Source organism: Pyrus communis, chromosome 14 (assembly GCF_963583255.1).
Source record: "Pyrus communis chromosome 14, drPyrComm1.1, whole genome shotgun sequence".
Taxonomy (NCBI): Eukaryota; Viridiplantae; Streptophyta; class Magnoliopsida; order Rosales; family Rosaceae; genus Pyrus; species Pyrus communis.
The window spans coordinates 16,594,340-16,621,762 of record NC_084816.1 but is presented as its reverse complement, the minus strand read 5'-3'; the positions used below and the strand labels follow the sequence as shown (position 1 = coordinate 16,621,762).

Here is a 27,423-nt window from a genome sequence, read left to right as displayed (position 1 = left end):
GTTAAGTGACTGCCGTAATGTGCTATGAAAGAGTGTAGACACAAAGGAAATATCCACAAACAATGTGGAGAACATCCACATCGTTTTTTTATCCACGTCATTTAATACTACGGTCTAGTGGTATTCCTCTTCACTTGTAAGTGAGAAGTTTTAAGTTATCGTCAAAGATGAAGTTGAACCATATTATTGTTAGTCCATCGTGAGACTTAGTTCACTTTCGTATCCTTTAATGTAGATAATATCGTTCTTAAAAAAAAAAAAAATGTATGCATGTCCACAACACATGACTTTCTATATTTATGGAAATATAAAAAACTTCTAAAGACAGTGAATCTAAATAAAAAAGAAAATAAGGATTTTAATATTAAAACATTTAATAAATAACTATCTATCACAAGATGCTGACCAAAGCTTGCTGTAAGAAAATAAATAAATAATTATTGGTTGAAATTAAAATTACAAGATGCTGACCAAAGCTTGTTGTAAGAAAATAAATAAATAATTATCGGTTGAAATAAAAATGAAAATAGAAGTTTCCACAAAAGGTTGAATATCTTTTGAAATCAACATCACACTAACGAATCAAATATTAATATAATCCATTGAATAAAAAATTATTGAAAAACAAAATATAAATTTGAAGTTTTGATTACCTTAAAGTACAATCTTCAAGATCATGTGATAGTTAATTTAAACATTCGATGTGAATGGAAAGATTGGGAAGTTGAAAGAAAAAAAAATTGCAAAGGACTTGAGTTTTATAACTTTATATGCATTTGGACAAATGGATTGGGAGTAAATTTGAAAAACAAGAAAAATTAGTCACTAAAAAGGCAACTCCATGTTTTGAATAGAACACCCCAAAGAAAAAGGAAGCTGAACATTTCTACTGTACCAACAAATAAATTATGATATTTCTTACTTTTTCTGTATTTATATGTTCATTACAGGATATAAAATTTTTGGGGGCTCCTCTGAAGTGGGGTCCCTAACTGAGCGCCTACTTGTGCTACCTTAGGGGGGCCCTTGGCAGCACCCTAGCTCAAAGCTCCCCAGAAGGAAGTTTAATGGCTTGACACCAAATCCTTGCCTCGAGACCATAGGCTAGGACAAACGGTGCTGCTCCATATAAGGTAGGGCTGAGTTTGTTTTGCTCAAAACGGCCGTGCCCTAATTTCAAATATGGTTAAATAAATTGGCGACAATATCTTGACAATGTAACAACATATCATCAATATTTCGGTAAGTATAATGTTCTAAATTTTTTATTTGTACAAAAAGAGTTTAGCGTTTGGTATTTCTATACAAAATATCATCAAATTACGCTATGTTATGTGACTTATTGCCAAATTCTTGGAATTGTGCTTAATGGGAAAATTTGTTAAGTGACTGCCGTAATGTGCTATGAAAGAGTGTAGACACAAAGGAAATATCCACAAACAATGTGGAGAACATCCACATCGTTTTTTCATCCACGTCATTTAATACTACGGTCTAGTGGTATTCCTCTTCACTTGTAAGTGAGAAGTTTTAAGTTATCGTCAAAGATGAGGTTGAATCATATTATTGCTAGTCCATCGTGAGACTTAGTTCACTTTCGTACCCTTTAATGTAGATAATATCGTTCTTAAAAAAAAAAGAAATGTATGCATGTCCACAACACATGACTTTCTATATTTATGGAAATATAAAAAACTTCTAAAGACAGTGAATTTAAATAAAAAAGAAAATAAGGATTTTAATATTAAAACATTTAATAAATAGCTATCTATTACAAGATGCTGACCAAAGCTTGCTGTAAGAAAATAAATAAATAATTATTGGTTGAAATAAAAATTACAAGATGCTGACCAAAGCTTGTTGTAAGAAAATAAATAAATAATTATTGGTTGAAATAAAAATGAAAATAGAAGTTTCCACAAAAGGTTGAATATCTTTTGAAAAAGGAAAATCCAGGTCAGACCAACCACGTGCTGGATACCAAATCAACGGTCCCGATGAACCACCTCAACTCATCCGACGCCCCTAACGCCGTCGGTGTACACTCAACACTTATCGGCAGACAACGGTCCACATTCGTGCAGGTGACCACCGGATAGGCGTTATTAACTCCATGATCCAACGGACCCAACGCATTCGCTCGCAAACGCATCCCCTCTCTCTCCCTCTCTCTCTCTCTCTCTCTCTCTCTCATCCCAATTTCTCATAATCCAAAGCTCCGATTTTACTGGAATCTCCGTCTTTTTTCTCACTGAATTCAATTTCTCGAAGGCAAGATAAATCCAATTTTTTAAAAAAATTTGAAGCGTCAATTGCAATTCCTGGAGATTTTAGCTCGATTCACAGCTCGAAATTTCCAATTTTAGCATTTTTGATCGGCGACTACAGTATGTGAAGTCAACTTGTAGTATTTTGTACCAAAATTACTGCAAAAAGCTTGAGAAGTTTCATCAATGGCGGACTCGGACAACGACTCGGGAGGAGCGCACACGAAGAGCGAGCTCTCGCCGCGGGAACAGGACCGATTGCTGCCTATAGCGAACGTGAGCCGGATCATGAAGAAGGCGCTGCCGGCGAACGCGAAGATCTCGAAAGACGCGAAGGAGACGGTGCAGGAGTGCGTGTCGGAGTTCATAAGCTTCATCACGGGCGAGGCCTCTGACAAGTGTCAGAGGGAGAAGAGGAAGACGATCAACGGCGACGATTTGCTGTGGGCGATGACGACGTTAGGGTTCGAGGAGTACGTGGAGCCTCTGAAGGTTTATTTGCAGAGGTTTAGGGAGATGGAAGGGGAGAAGAGCAGCGTGTCGGCGCGTGACAAGGACGGGAGCGGTGGCGGGAATGGTGGGGTTGGGTACGAGGTCGGAGGTGGGAGCAGTGGCGGAGCTGGGGTATACTGGCAGCAGCAACAGCAGCAGCAGCAGCATCAGGGACACGTGTACGGCGGGAGTGGGTTTCATCAGATGGGTGTGAGTGGAGTTGGGATGGGGAAGAGTGGGCCCGGATCTAACATGGGTAGGCCCAGATGATTATATTAGGCTAGACTCTCTGGTCTTGGTGGCTGGCCATTTGCTTTAGGGTTGTTTTTGTAATTTGATTGCTAATTATTTTGCTTAAAAGTGTTTTTCTTAATTGAGGACAGTCACAGTGTCTGTGTATGTAAACTCCTACTTGTTATTTATATTACTTTTACTTGTCACTAAAATTATTTTGTAATTACGGATATATTAGATTATTAATATATATAGATACGGAGAGAAGCAAACTTTGTTGCCGATGCTCCAACTAGTTATGGACATTCTATTGATATAGGGGTGTGATATCTATACACATTTTTTTTTTATTTCTCACATTCTTAATTTTAGAATGTCGGATCGAATGAGTTGATGACGATCAGAGGGCGTAAATTAACAAAGGGTCTGTGGCTAGCACACCCCTTAATTTAGATTATGTTTGGTTTCCTTCTTGTTGTGCCCTTCTTAAATCAGTGCTGATCACCTAAGATTCTTATTTTGAGGATTTGTGAGGTTTTTTTTTGTATGAGTCCTCAAATTAATCTTATAGTAGATTAAGGCATCACTTAATTTTTGTTACACCAAAACAAAATACTAATTAATAAAACAAAAAAAAAAAAAAAAAAAAGAAGCAAAAGAAGAGAGAAGGTCTCACGTTATGTCAAATCTCTTTCATGTGCAAAACTTATTCTCCTCATAAAATATCTAAACCGGGCTAATCTAATTGCATAAAACCAGCCTAATAACTTCACACATCCAATTTCACCCAATCTTTTATCAATATTATTCAAACCTAGTTAGTTGTAAAGCACCCCAAAAAAATTAAGATTTTGTGGTTTTGAAAATTATGATCCCCTTATTCTTGAACACGTGAGGACCTTAGGAGAGCATCTCTACTTTTTATTTTTTTTATTTTTATTTTAACAAATGATATTATCTACACTAAGGGAGAAGAGGTGGGGCTTAGCCTCACAATGAGCTAGCAACAATGTAATTCAAACTCGCATTTGACTAGTATCGAATCTAAGACATCTCATTTACAAGTGAAGAAGAATATCACTAGATTGTAATACACTAAGTAGCAGCAGCTCTGCTTGTTAGATAGGCTTTATTGTTTGACTCCTTTTGTATTGGCTGTCCTCAAGGCCTTCTTGTTTAATTTATTTGTTTATTTATAAAATAAATATCAATAAAATTGAATAGTAACGTGTATAGCAGAGTTCAAAATTCATTTTATAAATACTTGTACTCAGTCAAGTTTAACTAGAAGTTTTTGCTTCGCTATCTGTACCTAAGTTTGGATTATTCTAATTTAGAAAAATTTAGTATGTGATTTTTACCCCAGGATGATTTGGTAATCCGCTTTGTCTAATTTATTTTCTTTTTAAGAAAAAAAAAATGATGATTTGGTTGACCATATAAGTCTTGCGAGCTTTGATTGCCCACTTTGTCTAATTGGGTTGGATTTGACAATTGGGTTGAAGCTCATCTCCTCGCTTCCTTTGGATGAGAGAGAGAGGGTGAGAGAGAGAGGGAGAGAGAGAGAGAGGGAGGACTAGGATGGCTAAAGGTCAACTCTCACTTCAACTTCTTCACTAGAGTGGGGGGAGCCTGTTCTTCCAACCCCACCAAAAAACTAGATCTGAATAGTCTCTGCTTCTTTTTGGTCGATCTCAGCTGTGTATAGAAAAGGCTTATTTTTAATCATGTCACTTCTATTCTCCACATAATCTCACTTTATCCTCTACAATTTATTCTCTCACATTTTACCTTTTACACTCAATCTTATCTCTATCTTGTGAACTTGGTTACATAAATTGTTAACTTGCTGACGTGACATGAACTTGTTGGTCGAAAAACGAAATGGATTTGTAACACTTTCGATTGTGTCGTGGCCCTTGTGGGGTTCATACCCATACCTATGGTTTCTATCACCTAGCCTTTTCACAATACAAAGTCCAATAGTTCCTCTATGGGTTCGACATAAACCACCCATAATTTCACGACGTATGCATCTGGTGCGGGTTCAATTCAGGAGAAGAGAAAGGTGAGGTACCGACAAACTTCAGAATTGAGAATTGAATCCATGCAAACAGAAGTTAAGATAAGCTTTGAAGATACGAAAATGAATTCACTATGTACAAGATAACAAACACCTGCTTTTCTCTATGTACACGATGCCGACGTGCGACATCTATACAATTCTAACTCTAAGGGGTCTAAAAACACTTTACAAAAAGAATGGTTAGTTTTCTACATCTTCACAAAAATTGGGCACAATCAGCATTGGAGGTATACAAACCCAAAACAAAAAATGAGCGCAAAATGATACAACCAAAACAAGGCATATTACCAACATCCTCTGCCATATCCTATTACAACAGTCAAATAGCAGGTTCCGAAACAATCTACCACATAGACTCCAGCAATTTCATGCCGTTATAACAATATCCACAAATCTTTTCGATCAAGTGCTCTAATTTACTCAAACATAAACATAAACAAAAGCTAAAACCAAAAGCAAAGTGTTCAGGCTCTATATCCAGGTAGTGAAAGGGAAACACCGTGCATTGTCTCTTCAGTTGTAGATTATCGACGTCGTCAAACTCCAAGTTCTACTTAACAGCTTCAATTCTCACGGTAGAGTGTCCTTCAAACTATTAGACAGTGAAACAGGTGAGAGTAAATTTCTACAATTATCAAGCCAGTAATAGGCACATCAGGAAACAGTAACATACTCTACTGGTAACAGTGGTAAACTTAAATGACGCTTGTACGGAGAGCGCAGTAAACGGTAAAAATCAAAACACATATAAGTTTAGGAAAAAGCAACCATATCATCAAAAATCCAAGGACACCCCCCGCCCGCCCCAAGGCAGCAAGGTCACAACAGCAAGAGAACTATTAGGTTGTGTAGATTGGTTCCCAAAGCTAATCTAGTAAATTACAAACTGCACTGACTACTAAATGACGGATTTTCAAATCACCGGGACTGGGTAACATGACTGCTGTAGCTGTCTGTCTAGAACTACCTTAGTATGTTTCCAGGTCACTGTTATCTCCACGATTGTTTTACTTTTACTTTAAATCACTAGTGTATCCGAATAAGCTAAGTAACCTTCAAATTTGGAAAGTCATTGAGAGGTCACAGTCATCAGTTAATACCATCCCGACTGATACTATAATTACTTTAGACACAGTAAGATCATTAACACGTACACTAAATATACTAAAAACTGTAGAGACTTATAATTAAAAAGACGGAAGTTTGAAAATGTTTGAGTTACAAATATTTTATAGAACCTAAACTAAATAAAAACCATGGATACCTATACATCTAGAGTACTGTTCTCTAGCCAGATAACGTCATTAATCAAGTGGAATCATTCTAAATGCAAACCTAATGGAAGTACCAAACTGTATATATATATACCCATATATGCAGAATTTCGAATGCGGTCATCGTGGAAAACCACATCCCACTGTTCACTTCGACTACATAGCGAATTCGACAGATAAACAGCATTTAGGGCCTTCTGTGTCATACAAATAGATGCAATGTGTATACAGGAACATGGTTTGAAAAAGCACAAATATTTATCAATAGATCACAAATGCTTGAGAACTTGGTGTAGATCTGTACCATTTAGACTCTAATTGTAAAAGTATTTTAAGGCATCATGTTAAGCCCAAATGATAAACATAGCAGTAAACGTAACATTGAAAACACTAAAAAATGCTCGTAAGAGACTATAATTTGTAAATACCACAGATCTACAAATTAGGCAAAGTCAAAAAACCGATTTAACATCAGTAAGAACTAAAAAGTATGACGATATTAGAGGACATAAAAACCTCTCAAAACAAATAAACTAAGCTCCAAATTATGACTCTACACACAACACACAAGAACTAAACCGGAATAAGAGTGGTCATGCATGATAAAAGCACAACACAAATATTTGTATGACACGTCCAAAACAGACAATAGAACAATTTTCAAACATACATGCACAGATGAAAATTAAATTGAATTTTAAATGCTTACCTTATCCACATGAGAATTAAACTCTGCTCCCGCTAGACAGAAGCAATAAAAAAACATCTACGCAATGACGTGAGAGCAGCCATTGGATGAATTAAGGACCCAAAAACACCACTTGAAAGAGAATCCAAATAAGCACGGCGAACCAAAAGCCAGCAGTTCTTTTTACTCTATTGCCCTTCTTTCTCAATAGAAAGTAAAGAATAGTAAGAAGTAGAGCAGTTACTCAGAAGTAAGCCGCCTTCTCTTCCCATAATCAGCATCCCTTGATCTTGACCGACGGTCATCCTCTTGAGTTACACGTGCCTTACTATGCCTGGATGACCGTCCCCGTTCCCATTCATCATCATGTTCCTGCTCACGGTCTCTGTACTTACGATGATCAGCATATCTGTCTCTGTCTTCCCTGTGTCTGTCACAGTCTCGTTCACGATTTTTATCACGTTCACGATCACGATCTCGAGAACGTTCTCGACCCCTATCACGCTCTCTGTCCCGTTCTCGACTAACATCAACATCATCACGATACCTTCTTTCAGAGAAGTCATGGTCATGAGCCACCTCTTTCTCTCTAGGCGCGTCTCTCTCATATCCCTGATCCCTATCATCCCGATATCTTCTATCAGAAGATCCAGACCAGTCCCTCTCTGAACCTCTATCTTTCTCCTTCATGGCATTTGGCCATGCACCTCCTCTATCATGACTAACCTCACCATATTGATGGTCAGAAGCAGCTTCCTCGCCATAACTAGACTCCCCAGCTCTGCCACCACCATGCTCTTCACCAGCCCATCCACCCATACTAGGGTCGGACCACATCCCCATATTAGGCCCATCAACACCTGATGTAGGCATCATTCCCATTCCATTCATGGGCATTCCTCTTCCAAAAAATGCAGGATTCACATGAGGGGCCACTCCAGGTAGCCCAACATTCCCCACAGGTGGAAATGAAGACAAGATTCCTGAGAAAGGAGGTGTAGGAGCACCAGGAAAGCCTCCATAACTTCCCATTCTCCCCATTGGTCCACCAAAAGCTGGATCAAAACCCTGACCCATCATTGACTGAGGGTGCATCATAGGAGGGGTTGCACCAATACCTTGCCCAAACCCATTTCCACCATTACCCATTATACCCCTTCCATTCATCGCACCCCTATTCCTTGGTCCAACTGGTCCTCTATTTCCCATACCCTGAGGATTACCTCTCCCCCAGTTACCTCTCCCATAACCTCTATTGTTATCCCCACCTTGATAATTCCCGCCAGTTGAAATGTTACTCCCACCAGTTTTATTCCCGGCTTCATTGGATCCCCTCCTCCCACCAATTTGAGGCACTGCAGTTTGGGTTACCTGCTGGTTCCTATTTACTTGAGCCTCCCCCATTCTCTTAACACTAAATGGTGATGCAAATGCAACAACGCATGGGCGCCCATTAAACACATGACCATGCATCCCTTCCTTGCAGGCCGTGGCAGAATTAGGATCATAAAACTCAACCTGACAGTACCCTTTTGACTTTCCACTTGCTTTCTCATCGAAAAACTTCACTTCCTTAACAGGTCCATACTTACATAACTCTGCCTCCAGCTCTGCATCAGTAGTCCACCAATGCAAATCACCCACAAACAATATTGTCCCCGCTCCACCACCAGCGGCAGCACCACCAAATCCTCCTCCCGGACCACTATTCCCACCAATCCCATTCATGTTACCACCTCCAACACTACCAGCTTGCCTCAACATGCCCTCATTCCCCACATTCCCACCAGCAGCAGGACCATGTAACTGTTGCTGTTGCGGATGAGAATGTGGTTGATGTTGTTGTTGCAATTGTTGTGGCGGCTGCTGAGCAACAATCCCTTGCACCCCAACACTACTATTATTCCCACTTTGTTGCTCAAACACATTCTTCTTACTCGATGCCTGCCCTAATTCAACCCTAATCACACCTCCTCCCCCGCCCCCAACGGGCCCCAACCCACCACTCCCTTTCATACCCATATCGTTCCCTCTAAAGTCTAGATTCTGATTATTATACCCAGAACCTCTAACCCCTCCATCACCCCCACCCCCACCCCCACCGGTCTCCTCACCACTACCGGTTATCAGACCACCTTGAGATTCCGACGGAGCAACATCTGGTGACTCAACCTCAACTTTCTTCTCCTCCACCACCTCATTCCTAAACCCTACATCCTCGTTCTTTCTCATAGACTGATAAAACCCCTCGCCGACATTGACGTCGTTGTAAAGGTCCTCATAATCGTCGTCCTCCTCGGCCAAAAAACCATCGTCGGCCACCGCCGAGATCGCCTCGTTGCGGTGGAACTGATCCATTTGATCAGCCCCGTCGCCTTCATCCATTCTTTCGAAGGTATAGGGTTTTCTATATCTATTGTTTTCGAGTGGGCAGTGAAAGAGTTCGCAGAAATCAAAAAGTAGTCATTTTCCGAAATGGAAGACGGAGAAATAAAAAGGGGAAATTAGGGTTTTGAGATCTTACCAGGGAAGAGAGAGAGAATGAGAGCGAGTCTTGAAAGTTGGAGAAAGAAACCCTAATCTCTGCGATATTCTGGAAACTTGTAAGAGAGGAGTGAAATTTCTGGCTACCCCTACGTGTTCCAGCTAACTTACGCCTCTGATTGGGAAATTTTCCAGTATTTTCAATCGCTTTTATTTCTCTTTTTTTATTGCCAATGTTTGTATTTATCTGTTAGGTATAAATGCAAATACATAGGAAAAAAATGGGAGGGAGGGAAATCGGGAAAGAGATAGAAAGCGCTTGATAATTTTCGACGGTTAGAGGCCTAATTTACTAAATGATATAAAAGACAAAGAGAGTGTGCGGCGGCACAATAATATATGTATAATTGTGAGGTGTGTGTTATGTCATCCAATTGTGTTTTTATTTATAGTAGTAGCAAAGGTAAATTCCTTACCCAATAGGATTACAACTCTAATAGCATAATATCTAGTATAAGACATATGGTATAATCACACAAGGATATCTCAGATATGATAGAATTTACACGATTACATTCCTATTCTAATAAGATTGCAACACACCCCCTTGAGTGTGTAAATACTCAAATAAACATCACATCGGGTCTTTAACGAATGAAGTAGATCAGTTGATGAAGTCGTTGGTACAATGAACGAATGTGGGTCTCAAATTAACGAAAGTATGCATCGGTAGTAAAACTCACAAAACCTCTCTACGGTAAAAACTAAAGTATGTGAAAAACTTATAGACTAAGGAGAAACGTGAGAAGTATGCATAATGTTAAAAATAAATGTCATACGGGACGAAAGTAGTAAACCTCATAAGTGTATGGTCATCTCATGATGGGTGGCTCATTAAAACCTCGTTAGGTAGCAAAGACCCAATGAGTAAAATGCTCATAATCATAGTGAAAAATAGTACATTAAGATCAAGTGAGTATACTTCTAGACATTCCCCTGAGTTTGACATAATCCAATAAGAGAACTGCAAGCTATTCAGGTCATAAAGTTTACGCATACTGATTTCTTTGACAAGCTTCTGAAAGGTAGACTTGGGCAATGACTTCATGAAGAGATCGACCAATTTGTCTTGTGAACAGATTTGCTTGACTTCAATGTTTTGATGTTGTTGTGGCTGATGAGAATAAAAGAACTCTAGCGCAATGTGTTTGGTGTTGTCTCCCTTGATGTATCCCTTTTTCAGTTGATCTTTACTTCAAATATGTTCCATGACTGCTCTCAGCCAAAAGCATTCACATGAGACTTTATGGAGTGAGAATTTCAACATGGTTTGAAGAAGTCGAAACTAACGATTGCTTGATAAACCTCCAAGAAATTGCAATGTCTCTAACAGTAAAGACATAACCCGTTTGAGAACGTGCTATGTATGGGTCAGATGAATAACCTACATCAACATAACCAACAAGGCGAGAATCAACCTAAGGACCGAGGGGGCGGATGCTCCTCTTGAGGATTCATAGGGGTATAACAAACCCAAATTCGTCGTACCCTTGAGGTAGGGGAAAATGTCTTTAATACCATTACAGTGTCTACGTGTGGGAGCATTGATGTATCTTGCGAAAAGATTCACAGAAAATGAGATGTCGGGTCTAGTGCATTGAGCCAAATACAATAAAACACCAATTGCACTTAAGTATGGAACTTCAGGCCCCAAAATCTTTTCCTCATCCTCTTTGGGACGGAAATGATCTCGTTTTGCATCTAGAGTATGAACGACCATATGACTACTTGAAGGCTTCGCTGTCGCAAAACTTTCTAGATGTAGTTCAATTAATGTACTAAGATTCCATCTGAACCTTGCTCAATCTCCAGCTGAGGTAAAATCGAGTTTTTTCCAAGATTTTTCATCTCGAATTTCAATTTCAAATGAGTGGCAGTTTTCTCAAGCTTTTCAGGAATCCCAATGAGATTCATGTTATTGACATAAACAGAAACTATCGCAAATTCGGAATTTGACTTCTTAATAAACACGGATTTGCATAATTCATTGTTCAAATAACTCTAACTTATCAAATATTCACTCAGACGATTATACCACATTCGTTCGGCTTGTTTCAATCCATAGAGTGATCTCCTTAATCAAATCGAAAAGGTGTTCCCTAGTCTAGACCTATTTGATCCAGTCAATGTAAGTCATTCTAGAACTTTCATGTAGATTTCCATATCAAGATCCCCGTATAGATATGTAGTTACCACGTTCATAAGTTGCATATTTAGTTTTTGGGAAACTACCAAACTGATAAAGGAGCGGAATGTAATGAGGTCTATTACGGGAGCATACGTCTCTTCATAATCAACCCTAGGGCGTTGAGAGAAGCCTTAAGCTACGAAGCGTGCTTGGTATCACACTATTTCATTCTTCTCATTGCGTTTCCTCATGAAAACCTACTTGTAGCCAACGGGATTCATGTGGCGGTGTGGAAGTTATAGGTTCCAAACACCTTGTGTTTTGTAAGCGAATCGAGTTTGACCTGGATTGCTTGTTTCCAGTTTGACCAGTCAATTCTACATCAACGTCCATCAATAAAACATGGTTCAATATTATTGCTATGCATGATGTCAGTAACTACTGTGTATGCAAAGGCATCACCGACTATCATCTCATTCTAATTCTAATCCTCATCCAAAACTGCATAATGGACTGAAATTTCATGATTCTTGGGAGGCCGGTTCGTCTCGTCTAGGACGTCACTGTAATCTAGAATAATCTCATGCGTTGGAACGGCTGAGTAAGCGATGGTCGGATTCATACTAATTTCACTAGTTTGTGCCCAAGGGTGGAACCAAGTACAAGGCTACCCTAGGCTATAACCTAGGTAGTTCTTGTGGGTACAAACCAATTATTCCCTGTGGTTCATTTATTTTCATATTCATCTCACTATTAGCCCATCTATCTTTTTTATTTATTTACTACATTAACTAATACTATTTATTTCCTAAATTACAAATCTATTTTACACTTCATATACTATCCATTTATGGTTAATCGTGACAATGTTTACTTACTTTAATAGTGCTTTTAATTATTTTAAAAAGCAACTCGTTGCATGTTTCAGTTTTTTGAATTATTTTATGCATGATTTTTATCTATCTAAAAAAGTTTTATAGTATGTTAACCTTTTTCTGCTTATTTATGTATATATTTGTCATATTAAAGGTTGATAACATAGAATAATTGGACGAGCTTTGCTTATAAGATTAACGTATAGTCATTTTTCAAAAACCAACTTTTTTTATACTTCTTAGCTAGCCCACTAGCTGTAAATTTTCTGGCCGTTTTCCTCTCCCGGGATTGCAAATCCTATGAACCAAGGGATTTGCCACGCATCAGGTAGGAGCAGATGATTGGCTAGCTGCTAGTGTATTGGGCCTCGTGAGAGGTACGATTGACCCTCATTTTAGGGACGGCTCGTCCTTCTAGGGCAATATTACAGCATACAATAGGTATGTCGATCATTGCATGTGCATTTACAATTGGTATATATGATCCCATCACCTTTGCTAGATCAGTAAAAGCATCCAGCATGCTCTAAGCAATGCTCTGTATATCTAGAATACGACGCACTTCAGTTTCAGACTGGGTAGTTCAATGATCTAAATGAGACATAGTGGGAGCAATCCACGACAATTCGCGGCATTCTTCAAGAATGTTAGCATTCTTATCTTTGCTAACGACAGGAAAACTGTTTCAACGAAGTGACAATCTGCAAAACATGTGGTAAAGAAATCTTCTATCAAGGGCTCTAAGTAGCAAATAATTGATGACGAATCATAATCGACATAGATTGTCATTCTTCTCTGAGGACCCATTTTAGCATGTAGTGGCGATGTTATTGGCATATAGACTGTGCACCTAAACAACGTAAGTGCGAGATGTTAGGCACATACCAAGTAACCGACTGTAATGGTGAATGAGGTTGGGTAGCAGTGGGCTTCATGCAAACCAACATTAGGGGTCGGCACTTGGAACTGAAAATCCAAACCGAAACATGAATCAAATTGGACCACATCGAAAGGTTAGGTTTTGCAATTTTGAAACGGTTGCGGTTTTGAAATCGAGTCACGGTTAGGGAAATGGTTTGGATTTAGTTGAGTCCATACTAAATGTTTAGACTCTAATAAAGAACCAATTACAACATTAAATTTAATTTATGGTGTGGTTTTGGTATTGGGTTTTTAAAACTGCACCGAAACTGAAACTGCACCATAAATTAAATGTCATGTTTTAATCAAGGCTCTATAAAACGCTAGGCGCTAGTCGGTCGGCAGACTGGGGCCTAGCGCCTAGGCAGCTAGGCAGACGATTAGGTTTTACAATTTTGAAATAGTTGCAATTTTGAAATCGAACCACGGTTAAGAAAACAATTTGGATTCAGCTGAGTCCATACTAAATGTATAGACTCTAATAAAGAACCAATTAAAACATTACATTTAATTTATAGTGCGGTTTTGGCATTAGGTTTTTAAAACCACACCAAAACCAAAATCGTACCATAAATTAAATGTCATGTTCTAATCAAGATTCTAAAAAAATGCTAGGCGCTAGTCGGGCGACCGGCTGGGGCCTAGCACCTAGGCAGCTAGGCTGGCGGTTAGGTTTTGCAGTTTTGAAACTGTTGCGGTTTTGAAATCGAACCACGGTTAAGGAAACGGTTTGGATTCAGTTGAGTCCATACTAAATGTATCGACTCTAATAAAGAACCAATTAAAACATTACATTTAATTTATGGTGCGGTTTTGGTATTGGGTTTTTAAAACTGCACCGAAACCGCACCATAAATTAAATGTCATGTTTTAATCAAGGTTCTAAAAAACGCTAAGCGCTAGTCGGGCGGCGGGCTGGGGCTTAGCGCTTAGGCAGATTTACATAAACTTATAATATTTATTATAAAATATAAGTATATGTGTATAATTTTGTAACATTTACTCACCTTATATATATATATATATATATATATATATATATATATATTATTCATTGTTAGACTTTGCTTTTCATTTGAAAAACAATTGGACCTGGTTTCCCTTTTAAAAATAAATTTATTCACTTATGTTTTAGTTATGAAAAATTACACATGTGGCAAAGTCAAACAAAAATCCTCACCTACTTCAATTTTTTACTCTTTCCGTGAGCCCATGACACAAAAAACCTAAAACCCTCTTTCTCCTTTCTCTTTCTCTCCCCCTCTCTATCCCTCTCTCTTTTTCTAGAAACCTCTAGCAAGTAGTCATACTTTGCGATGCAGATGGCAGATGCGAGGATTGGAAACTTGGAGTTGCAAATGCAAAGAGAGCTCAAGGTGGTGAGAGTTGCAGAGCATTTAGTGGTGGCGAAAGTTGCAGAGCACTTGTGACGGCAAGAATTTCAGACTGCCTAGAGTGCCGCCTACCGTTGTCTAGATCGCCCAGAGTGCTTAGCGAGCGCTTAGGTGGCCACCTAGGCCTCCGCCAAATTTTCAAACGTTTTGCCCCATATGACAGTGGGCTTCCACCGCGGAACGCCTAGGCAGTCGCCTAGAGCGATTTTTAGAACACTAATTTTAATTGATTCTTTATTGAAGTCTATACATTTAGTATGGACTCAACTAGACTAGAATGTCATCCCTTTTCGTTTTCAAAAGGGGAATTGGGTTAGGGTTTTTAGGGATAGGTTTTGTGAATCAAAAAGGGAACTAGATTAGGAACCGCCCAAGTAGCTTCTTGATTCTAAATTGTTAATTTCTTTAGGAACCACCTAAGTGCTACATACAACTTTAAGTTATTAATGACCTTTTATCCTTGCTTAATTATACGTATGATATTTAGGTGCATCTTCATGTTATGTTGTTAGCAAGATGCTTCGCGAATGCAGTTTTGATGCAGGTTCTTTAATTAATATTTGAGGAAAATGAGACCGTCTTATGCGTAGATAGGTGTAAATTTTAAGTTGTACATTTTTTTTTCTTCTAAAAACCGAACCATAATTGTTTGAAACTGCACCAAACTAAACTAAACAGTTTGGTTTTGGCTTCAAAACAACACCGGAAAAAGTTTCGATTTCAGTTGCGGTTTCACTAGAAGCTGCTCCAAGCCGAACCGTGCCTACCCCTAACCAACATTGATGCATGCAATATTACATAGCCCTAGGCAGATACAGCAATTTGGTTCACATAACTGAAGTCCGAGCTATCTATTGAAGGCACTTTATGAGAACTTTTGATAGGCCTTGTAGCTCTACATCCTTGGACTCAAATGTATTGGTAACCTTTTGGAGACGAATCATATCATTATAGGTGGAAATAAGTTCCTTGTCATTCGCATAGTAGGCTAACCAAAGGTGAACGTCATCAAGCCCTCCGACCCAAGGTAAAGTAGCGCAGCAGGGAGGCTCAGCCCATGCTGGCCTTTTCTCTCTAGGCCCAAAGACCTCACGTCCCAGTTCATCATGGAGGGGGCATACGCCTCAGCACCTATTTCTCTCCTCACACAGGCCTAAGACTAGAGCCTTAGTGCCCATGCCTGAGCCAGCCATACACTAAGCCCAGCTCGGGCCTCCTGCCCTCAGCCCAAGCTGAGCCAATCCCATCATGCTAAGTCGATAGCAGCAACACAATAGCTCTGTGGTTGCTTTACCCCATCCTCGGCCCCCTGTGGAGCCAAATTTTCAAACCCCGGAGTCTCAGAAAATTAAGAAGACGAAGAAAATTGAATTTTTTTCTTACCTTGGTGTGGCACGGAGAAAAAGAAAAGCAACGAGAAATAATTATGTGCATGGGCAAGTGAAAAAGAAGGTTATGGGAGAGGAAATAATTTTCCTCTAGCTTTCTCCCTTTCTTGTAGGGATAAAATTTGCTCTTCAAATTTATTCAACCCCCTGCTTACTGCAGACTTAAATAAGTTTTGGGAGACAATTAGTTTCCCTTCCTAGAGAATTTATCTCAAAGTCGAAGTAGAAGATCTACATCAAATTGGGAAACAACTCTCTACTCACCTAAGCAACTTGAGATTTTTACCCCTACTGCTCTTTTTTGCCAGTAGCCCCAGCATGTGTGGGGAACTTTTTGGAGCCATAAATAATCACAAAAATTCACAAGGCTACATGTGAGTTTTTGCCCAAGAAAGACAAGATTGCCCTCATTAAATGAGCAGGCTTCTTAGATACTCCCACGCATGGCTCAACATCCTTGGAAGTTCAACTAGCTGACGACGACTGCTCAAAGCTCTCTTGCTCGTGGCAAGAAAAAGTCAACGGCATTAAAGATATGATTAATTACTAAATCTTATCTTTAATACATTCCTAATTAAAGATCTACTATGTTCAATTAAGTAATCTCTATTTCAATCAATAAGGGATACTCTCACCATCATCCTTAGATATTATCTCCTAATTAATATCTTTGGAATTTTCTTACCTCATTCATCCAACCAATGACACACATTGGCCAATAGGATGCCGTCATGTGTAGAACAAAACCCTACACCCATGGCCGGTCACACCTCCGTATAAATACTTTTATCTCCACCAAATTTTGGCAAGTTTTTCTATAATACAAAAAACCGTAAACACTCACTCGATACAAAGAACTAACTTAGGCATCGGAGATTTATTGGCCTAACTCCTCATGGACGCGTGAGGCTTGGGTATTTGATCAAATGTGTTGATTATTTTGTAGGTACTTTTTTGTCAAGACTGAAGACGACGAAAATTGTCTACTACACCTTAGAATGTGCTCCCATTGCAGTGCGTTGTTATTTTGTTCGTTGTTTTCAATAATATCATCAAACTAATTTTCAAATCACGTTTTTAGTTTATTGTCTATTAGTTAGTTTTTGTGTCTTGCTTGTGATTGGTAAATTAAGGAATGTTATTAACAAGAAAACGTTAACAATCTTCGTGAGTACAATCTCGTATTCTGATAGACTATAGGCTGGTTTGGTATTACTATGTTTTGAAAAAGAACTGCTTCTGCTGTGATATGAGAATAAGCAGTTGTGAAATAAAGCAATAGAGTGTTTGGTAAACTTTTTTGTAAAAGTGTTTTTGGAAAAAGAAAAAAAAGCAGTATGATAGTGTTTGGTAAACTTTTATGTAAAACAGCTGTGACTGTGTAAAATGACCAAAAAGGATATAAAATGAGTATAATGTTAAATGTAAAATAATAACTAGCCCTATCTTTCTTTTATTCATCTTCATTCATTAATAATCCATATCTTTTATTTATTAATAGTCTCTCTAGAAGTCTCCTATTTTTCTTTTAGGAATTGTTATTGACACTCCAAAATTCTCATTCTACACTCCAAACTTTCTATATTTAGAAAGAAAAATACATTTGCCCTATCTTTCTTTTATTCATCTTCATTTATTAATAATCCATGTCTTTTATTTATTAATAGTCTCTCTAGAAGTCTCCTATTATTCTTTTGGGAATTGTTATTAGCACTCCAAAATTCTCATTCTACACTCCAAACTTTTTATATTTAGAAAGAAAAATACATTTGTGAGGAGTGTAGAATGAGATTTTTGGAGTGCTACTAATACTTCCCTTTCTTTTATCCATCTTCATTTGTTAAGTGGCATCAAAACCCATTTTAACTCTAAACCCTTCTTCATCCCGCTCACCTTCCTTCCTAATTCCTGTTTGTAATCCTCGACAACAGAAAACACTCCTCTCTGTTTAGTTTACCAAACACCTTCAATATAAAAACTTTGAAAATAAGCAGCTTTTTTTTCTTAAGCACCTCAATGCCAAACCATATCTATATCTTTGGAATGTCCACTTGCGAGTCATAAATTTTTGGCGCCATTTCGAAGGATTGAACATACGTTCTTTTCCCAGCTACGTGTCTTTCTTTACTGTATTTTAATTAGTTTGTCTTCTTTTTATCTTTCAGGTAGTATATGACCAATAAACCGTTGTTAGATCAGTTAATTAAAGCCATCTTTTAATCATTGTTCCAAATATGTGGGAGCCGAAATACGTATTGTACCTGTTGGAGGCATCATTGAATTCAAGGAGGAGTTGAAACGCTCCAATAGCTTGCTCTAGGCTCAATCACAAAAGAAAATTCATGCCCTCCTTCCAGCCCTCATTTAAGTTCACAACAACGCTACTCAGACGAATAAGGAGGAGATGGAACTTGCCAACAACGAGATCATGAGCAAGCGGCTCTTTACTACGCTAATCTAACAAAATCTATCGTATGAAAAAAAAAAAAAAAAAAAAAAAAAAAACGAGATCGTGGGAGACCCTGATATCCCCAACAATCCCCACCTCATTTATGCTCCCCACTTTCTGTTTTTTTTTTTTTTTTTTTTCTTTTGTACAAATATATTTAACAAAATTTTTATTTTTACATTCTATTTGTATCATTTCTCTAATAACGCTACTCGGATGAATAAGGAGGAGATGAAACTTGCCAACAACGAGATCATGAGCAAGCGGCTCTTTACTACGCTAATATAACAAAATCTATCGTATGAAAAAAAAAAAAAACAACAAAAAATCCCCACCTCATTTATGCTCCCCACTTTAATTTTTTTTTCTTTTGTACAAATATATTAACAAAATTTTTATTTTTACATTCTATTTGTATCATTTATCTAATAAAGATGAGATCCACATATGTTGGTGAGTCGTACCTCTTTTTATAAAGATGGTACAAATAATACTATAAATAGAAAATAAGTGTAGCACTTAATCTCTAACAATCAAAGCGTTATCAATTTTGTACTTTCAGCTAACTTGGACAAATGTGTGAATGATGTATGATAATGAGACAAAATATTTACTTAGTCACTCGATCATAAGCATATGATGCAATAACGTAAGTTGACTGTATCTACATGTTTAAAATGATACTTGTAGCACAAATGCACAAAACAATAGGCTCCAAAACACAAATGTTATGTATGAAAGCAAAAAAGTCTATTCATAAATCTTTATCCCCTGCAGAATACACGTGATAAAATACAATTTTGTACGTCATGCGTTGCGCTATACGATAAAAGAAATGTCATTCTCACGCGTGAAAAATATGTAAATATCAGATGATTTATTTCTCTTACAAACATTATATTAGCCTACAGATCTCTTTTTAAGGATTGAAATTAGAGACTCTGGTTCATGCTAAAAGTTTGGTGTAAGTTAAGTAGTGCAAATTCTTTTGGTTTATTTTTGGAACAAAAGTTAGGCAAATGGCTGAAAAGTGAAAACTGGAAACAAATCATGCAAGAGATAAAAATTGTACCAACCATTGTCAATGACTCAATGGTATGAAATCTCTCTGCAGCTTGTTTTGAAAATTAGCAAATTTATAAAGTTACGTTTTTGGTGTATGAAAATTCATCGTGGGCGGTTGTAACTTGTAATATTGTATTTTTTTAGCAAATTTGGTAATGTTACGTTTTTAGTATATGAAAATTCATTGTGGACAGTTGTGATTTGTAATGTTGTAATTTTTTAATGAATGGTGAATGATAATAGTACTGTTGAATTAAAAATTAGTTTTTTTCTAAACATGTTTAAGAGCTTTTACCCTTTGATCCTCTGAAAGAAAATTCTTGAATCCACCACGGGGTCCAAACCAGAACAACATTCACAAATTAGTCAACAAGATTACATCCCAGTGGACGACCGTGAATCTTACAGTTATTCGACGACAAATCAACCGGACAAGCCTGTCATGTCGTACCAAGTAACGGCTACTTTACCGATTATAGCCAGTGGCACCCCATCCCACCTTTCCCCAACGGTCACATTTTCTGATTTGTCCCGCGAACAAACTTCCGACACTTCTTTTCACAACGTTTTTAAATCCCAATTATTTTTCGGAAAAAAAAGAAAAAAAAAGAACAGAACTTTTTCCCTTTAAATTCATCTCCTTCCTCAATCTCTCAGAACTGAACAATCATTCACAACAACAACATTAATCTGAGGTATCATTTGGAGATTCCAAAGATGCATAAACTTGTTGTAGTACTCTCTGTTCTTCTCCTGTGCGTCGTCCCGCATTTCAATGTGGTACAAGCAGGCAATGCGCCTGCTCCTTCCCCAAAACCCACCAACACCCCCACAAAGCCGCCGCCTCCGCAACCCTCTCCTGCTTCTTCTCCGACCACTTCTCCTGCAAAGCCTCCCGCGTCCACGCCGAGCCCTCCGACTCAGTCGCCGCCTTCGCCTTCTCCCAAGACCTCTCCGCCAACTTCCCCGCCGACCCCAACTCCTTCGGCGGCGACCCCACCCACCGTCTCTCGGGCGTTCCCTCCCACATCGGTTTCTCCGGCGAAGAGCCCGTCCAAGAGTGTGTCTCCACCGGCTCAATCACCGGCGCCCCCTACGCCCACCGTTGCCTCTCCGGCCAAAACTCCGGTGAGCGCTCCTAAGAAAAGTCCGGTCGGTGCTTCGCCAGTTGCAGAGGGTCCTGAGATTGCAGAGACCCCATCGTTACCAGTGGGCATTCCTTCGAGTTCTGCAACACCGGCAGGATCCCCGGGAATTTTCCCTTCAAGGGGTAGCCCACCGATTCCGGCGCCGGCAAGTCTGTCACCGGATAGTGCTGCCCAGGGTCCATCAAGCGATGAATCGTCTGCTTCTGGTTTGAATGCTGTTCGGGTTGTTTTGAGCGGGCTGTCTGTCTGGGTTGCTTTGGCTCTCTAAATCAATACACTCCATTTCCTGTTCTCAAGAAAAGATATACATAATTTTATTAATTAGGACTTAATTCTTTTTTTTTTAGCCCTGTACTGATTACTCATTGGTGTACTTTCTATCATTTTCCATTGAATGATAAATATTCGTTTATTATCAGTATTTATTTACTCCTTAATTTGTTTTGATTTATTTTTTATTTTTTTTGTTGAAAAGATGGATTTTTTGTTTTTTTTTTTGTTTTGTTGAAATGATAGAAATTTATTAAAGCCGAATGACAAGGTTTGCATTAGCTGTAAGAATACTATAAAAAATCCGGACCAATCTCATCTCAAAGAAACTCGCCACCATGCTTGGTAGCAAACGAAGCCACCACGTGAGCAGCAAAGTAACCTTCCTGTAGGAACGAGCCCGAACTTAACAAAATCAAAATGCATAGCTAAATAATCAATATCAAACACCCCTTCTAATATTGCATCTCGTTTCCATTTGTCTATTAATCATACCAATCAACAATTTTTCATTTGCTTTGCTTAAGTTCTATAGGACGGAATAAATAAATCTAAAGAAAATCAATACATAGTAAGAAATTGAGGGTGTAAAAAAACATTTTCCTACTTTTCTTGGTGCACTGCAGATGCCTTTATAGTTGCTATGACTAGGGCTCTAACCTATTTAGTCTAGCTTCTCTGACTACAGTGCGTAATTAAATTTGAGGAAAGGCTTGGTGTGGTGATCAAAATTTTCGAATTGTTTTCAGTATTTAGACCCAAATGGTGAATTAGATGGTCCATATCCATATGGATTTTTAGAACAAAAACAACTAAAAAAAAGCAGACACAAAAGTAGATTCCACCCCAAGAATTTGGCAACTTCATCCTCCTCGTGTAGCTCCCTGCATTTGCATTTCTCCACAAAAACCACTACTGAGTATCAGCTTCACTCAAGTGTTCCTTCAATTGCATTTATAAGTTTTCATAGTCTTCGATGTCGTATTTCCGTAATGCTGAACACATTGGTGAATGCAAGATTAATTAGTTGTAGTTGTGAGTTGAATGTGGTGATATGTTGTATGATTAATGGGTGAACTTAACGATACATGTATGTATAGAGACGATTTTCATGTCACACCGAATGTTTAGGAACAGTTGATTGACCAAGTATATATAGAAGGAATTCATGTTTGTAGAAAGTGTAAGTTGTACCAAGAAATCAGTTTGGAATATCAAAGAGTTTGTTCAACTAAGTCGTTGTGTGGGAGCTCTATGCAGCCCTTGGGATGTTAATCTCCAGAATTTCGTTCGTAGAATGCTTCTGCCCTACTTTTTATAGTGTTTCCCTTTGCTTTCACATGAATATACAAAATTCCAACACTTTTGCTGAAATTACTTCTCTTTTTGAGTGAATTGTTAATTTCTTGTATTTATAAGAATATGAACCTCCTAGTCGTATAAATTGGATTTTCCTCTTCATAATTTGACATGTTTCGTCAGGCAAATTCCGTTGAAATGAGTTCAAAACTTGCAAAACTTAGGTTGGCAACTGTTCTTGCTTGTGGTCTGTTTGATGCGGTTGCATATACTTCCTTTTTTGTCCTTGCATTTCTCGGGCACAAGAAAAGTACAGGGAACAATCAAGCAGCTTTATGAAAGCACTTTTAGGGGTAACAAACTCTCAATTTTCTTTTGCTCTCTTTTATGAATTTTATTTGGATGGGAATGGTTAGGTGACATTACTTGTTACACCAGAAAAGGTTTGGTTTTGGTATAAAAGCTTAACTGCAAAAACATATCTGAAAGGTTTCGTTTAGTTACTAAGAAAGTTCAAGAGGGGTCAAACTCCTTAGGTTGAGGCTCTCGTGTGCTAAAACTAGTCCACTTTATTGTCTCGTACTGAGACCTTTAAGTTGCTTTTCTGTTACAACAATTCAAACAATTTGTCATCCAAAATACACTTTCATAATGTATCTGTATCATAAATATAACACTGCAATTTCTGGGAAACCTTTGCAACTAGCAGCGCATTTCTTTATTAGTTAAGATGATTTAAACATAAATACTTTAATGCATATTCCAAAAATACCTGAATCAACCAATGTCCAAGAACAAATGTCTTAAACATGATCAAAACTCCCACTGTTCTGCAGTACCAAAAACTTCTAGCACTTCCATCTTCCTTCTATGTTTCTTGAATACTGCCATTGTAATGGCCTTGTTCAACGAATCTGCTATCATAGAACCTGTCTCCAAATAATTAATTTTAACCAAACCAATCATCACCTTTTCATGAGCAACAAGAAGCTTAATCTCCAGGTTCCTTGTAGTATTGTATCTCTTATTGTTCTTTGTGAAGAAAATCACTGCACTATTATCACAGTAAAGCTGAATAAGTCTTGAGATTGAGTCAACAATACGAAGACCATTGATAAATCCTTGAACCAAACTACCTAATTCACAATTTCACAACAAGACAAGTACTCAACCACCATTGTCGAAGAATGCAATGACGTCTTGCTCGGCACTCCTCAAAGAGACAGGTCCATTAGCCATCATAAACACATAGCTTGAAGTTGATTTCAAATCATCAGGGTAATCAGCGAAGTCTGCGTCATTGTATCCTTCTAAGACCAAGTTTTCAGTCTTCTTATAAACCAGTATATGAGACTTAAGTTTTCTGCAGGTACCTTAGAATTCTTTTCTTAGCATTCCAGTGTGCTTCTCCTGCACCAGACTGGAATCTCCCTAAAAAAAACTGATGGTAAAAGATAGGTCTGGCTTAGTACAAACTTGAGCATTCATTAAGCTCCTTACTAATGATGTGTAATGATTATCCTTCATCATTTCCTTTTCCAAATTATTTATGGGACATTGCTCCTTGCTTAGCTTAGCACTCTTCGATATAGGCATTTCAGTTGTGCCGCATGCTGACATGTTGAATCTCTTTAAAACTTTCTCAATGTAACTTCTCGCTGACAACCCTAACAATCCTTTTTTTTCTTTTCTCTCTTTTAATCTCGATGCCGATCACATAAGAGGGCTCACTGACTTGGTATCATCTAAGAGAATCAAACTATTTGTTGCCAATAATAAGTCGTCAACATTGAGTACCAAAATAATGAAATTGCTCCCACTGACTTTCAAATAAATGCGGGCATCATAAGGGTTTTCCACAAGGCCATGATCCTTAACAACACGATAGAACTTTAAATACCACTGTCTCGACGCCTGTTTTAAACCATAGATTGGTTTTTTCAATATATAAACTAAATGCTCTCTCCCTTTCTCCTTCAAACTCTCTGGTTGTGTCGTATATATATACTTTCCTTCAAATCACCATTTAAGAAAGTTGTTTTTAATTCATTTGATGCATATAAAGTCAAAATGTGCCACCATCGTCATGATTACTTTGAATGCATCTTTCGTTGGTACGAGACTAGAAGTTTCTTTATAATCGGTACCTTCTCTTTGAATGAATCCCTTGGCCACCGATCTGACCTTATGTCTCTTTATATTTTCCCTTTGAGTCTCTCTTGGTCTTCAACACCCGTTTACAACCTTTCGGTTTCATGCCTTCTCTTGGTTCCACTAGTTCCCATACTTTGTTTTCTTCCATTGATGATAATTCAGACTCCATAGCTTCGAATTGTTTGCTTGCTTTTGGACCCGAGATGGCTTGTTTGAAAGTCCTAGGATCATCGAACTCTGATAAATTAAAATCTGGTTCTGCCAGATAAACAAAATCTGATGAGAATGTTGACTTTCTTACCCTATTTGATTTCCCCAAAAGCATTGGAGCATCACCGACTGCCAAAACTGGTTAGTTTAGTCAGTGGTTGCTGCCATTGGCAGTGCTTCCTCCACATGTGCTTTCTGATTTCCTGCATGTTGTTCATCATTCAACAACACCCCACGTCCCCTGCTTCTTGATTTCCTGATTTTAGTGCCATGCTCCAGTCAGTGGTCATTGCCACTTGGAGCTGCCACCTCCACGTACCCTGCATGATCTTTACTTTGCTGCTCACTATGCAACACCACGTCAATATTACAATTGCCATGCTGAATGACACAATCATCATTATAATTACTCTCACTTTCTTCCACTTGATTTGGAAATTCAATCATTGTTGCTGCATTCGGAAATTATTCTACCTTATTCCCCATTTCACCATCTTCCTCAAATATGAATTTATTAGTTCTAGTGCTTTGATGATTGTCCATCCCTAATTCGATAAAAGCACTTGGTAGATTAGTCCTACAAATCATACTCCTTACCATGTCCATTAGGGTTCTAATTCTTCTCTAAGCCACTTCATTTTTCTCCGGTGTACCAGGGATGATATATTGAGCTACAATTCCATGTTCTTGTAAAAATAAAGCAAAAGGCCTAGGGTGTCTGCCACAGTTTGTGTGCATCTTTCATAGTATAAATCTTGAAAACTTCTAAGGTTTTTGATTTTTCAGAAATCAAATAAATGTAACAGTAGCCTGAAAAATCATCTAAGAAAGTTATGAAATATTTATTTTCTTTAATTATTTGTGTGGGAAAAGGACCACAAATATCTCTATGGATTATTTCTAAAAGTTGTTTGCTCTTAGTTGAACCCTCTTTTCTTTTACCTGTCCTTTTTCTCGACACAATCAATATAAAATTCAAAATCGTTGAAATTCAATGGAGGCAAGATTTGGTTTTTAATCAAAAGTTCCATTCTAGTTTTTGAAATATGACCAAGTCTCTTGTCCCAAAGATTTGAAGAGTTCTTTGGTCGTGTGGTTTCTTTCTCAACGTTGAAAATATTTTCAGTTTTATTTAATTGAAATTTGAACATACCATCACATAAAGAACCGGTGCATTAATGAGAAGAATTGTTAAAAAAAAAAAATGTTGAAGCCTTTATTATTCAAAGTAAAATAAAAAACTAGCAAAACCAACTTCAAAATGAAACTAATGTCATTCTAATATACCACGTTGTCAAGTTCTAAACAAAAACCAAAATCTAATTTTATCCTAATAGTTCCTATTGCCATGACTTCAACTCTTATTTCATTGTCAAATGAGACTTTTGACTTCATCCTTATTTGGTGGTCTCTCTATTATGAAGTCCTGCAATGAATTTGTTACATGAATAGAAGAGCCAAAGCCAAGCCACCAAGCACTGGTAGCCATATCAGTTAAATTTGATTCAAAACAAGCAAAAAACATTTGAAAAACATTTTTACTTTTATTTGCCTCCTGTTTTGCAAGCCATGCATACTTGGGATAATTTCTCTTCATATGGCCTGCCTTTTGGCAAAAATAACATTTGAAAACGGTAGAATTGTTAAGTTTGAAAGTCCTAGACATGGGAATATTTCTAGCATTTTCTTTCCTGGCACCCTTGGACCCGTTTCTTTTGGTACGACCTTGAATATAGTTCACATACTCACCCTTTTCAATTCTCTCCTTTTAATTCTCACTTCCTTCCCAACACAAATAGAAATTAACTCATTCACATCCCATTTGGCTTTGGTTTGCAAAGCATTGTAAGAAACTTTCAACTGAGTATATGATTCTGGGAGTGAATTCATGATTACATGGACCAAAAAGGTTTCAGAAATTGGTACCTCAAGATTTTTGAGTTTCCAAGCAATGTTGATGACTTTGAGAATATATTGACGCACACTTCCTTCACCATCATACCTGATTAGTGAGTGAATTCATGAGGTTGCGAGTTTCAGTTTTCTTGGACTCTTCGTACTTTTCCTCAATAGATTTCATGAACTCTTTTGCATTCATTACCTGTGGGAATCCTCCACGAACAACATCAGTCATTGTTCGTTGATTATCATAAGTGAGATTCGATTTGATTTTTGCCACTTTTCATACTTTGATCTTTGGTTGGAAGTGCTTCCAATGACAGGTAGCGGGGTTCCTCAATTCTCAAAGCTAAATCCATACCCATGACACCCAGAACGATTTCCAAGTCTTGTTTCCATTTCTTATAGTTGACACCAGTGATGGTTCAACAGTGTTGAGGTTCATGGAACTAGGGTTCATGGCAGCAACTTGAAAAGTATTAATCTTTAATCCCCATTCTTTATATCATAGACTCAAGAACCCTTGGATTAACGAGTTATATGAAGATTTTTCTTTAATCATAGCACCTTCACAGCCAACATACGTTTTTTTTGTAGTCATTGTTACAACCCTTTGTGGATTGCAAGAAGTAACTGTA

General features: G+C 37.9%; 3 protein-coding genes across 3 annotated transcripts; 2 read left to right on the top strand and 1 right to left on the bottom strand.

Annotated features, from left to right (window-relative positions):
* Positions 1-2,140: 2,140 nt before the first annotated feature.
* Positions 2,141-3,311, top strand: LOC137715717 (nuclear transcription factor Y subunit B-3-like). The gene has a single exon (XM_068455057.1). The coding sequence runs from the start codon at positions 2,454-2,456 to the stop codon at positions 3,027-3,029; it is 576 nt and encodes a 191-aa protein (XP_068311158.1). The 5' UTR covers positions 2,141-2,453; the 3' UTR covers positions 3,030-3,311.
* A 2,008-nt stretch (positions 3,312-5,319) lies between these two features.
* LOC137715191 (uncharacterized) lies at positions 5,320-9,738 on the bottom strand. Its single transcript, XM_068454434.1, has 3 exons — positions 9,566-9,738; positions 7,063-9,454; positions 5,320-5,671 (listed from the first exon to the last, which is right to left on the bottom strand). The coding sequence occupies exon 2, from the start codon at positions 9,424-9,426 to the stop codon at positions 7,282-7,284; it is 2,145 nt and encodes a 714-aa protein (XP_068310535.1). The 5' UTR covers positions 9,427-9,454; positions 9,566-9,738; the 3' UTR covers positions 5,320-5,671; positions 7,063-7,281.
* Positions 9,739-20,522: 10,784 nt separating this feature from the next.
* On the top strand, positions 20,523-21,221 carry LOC137714464 (classical arabinogalactan protein 9-like). Its single transcript, XM_068453673.1, has one exon. It carries the CDS (start codon positions 20,523-20,525, stop codon positions 21,219-21,221), a length of 699 nt encoding a protein of 232 aa, XP_068309774.1.
* Positions 21,222-27,423: the final 6,202 nt, after the last annotated feature.

What these genes read in the sequence shown, in the direction of transcription:
- LOC137714464 (XM_068453673.1), top strand. Translation starts at nt 20,523, where the DNA reads ATGCATAAACTTGTTGTAGTACTCTCTGTTCTTCTCCTGTGCGTCGTC.
- LOC137715191 (XM_068454434.1), bottom strand. Translation starts at nt 9,426, where the DNA reads ATGGATGAAGGCGACGGGGCTGATCAAATGGATCAGTTCCACCGCAAC.
- LOC137715717 (XM_068455057.1), top strand. Translation starts at nt 2,454, where the DNA reads ATGGCGGACTCGGACAACGACTCGGGAGGAGCGCACACGAAGAGCGAG.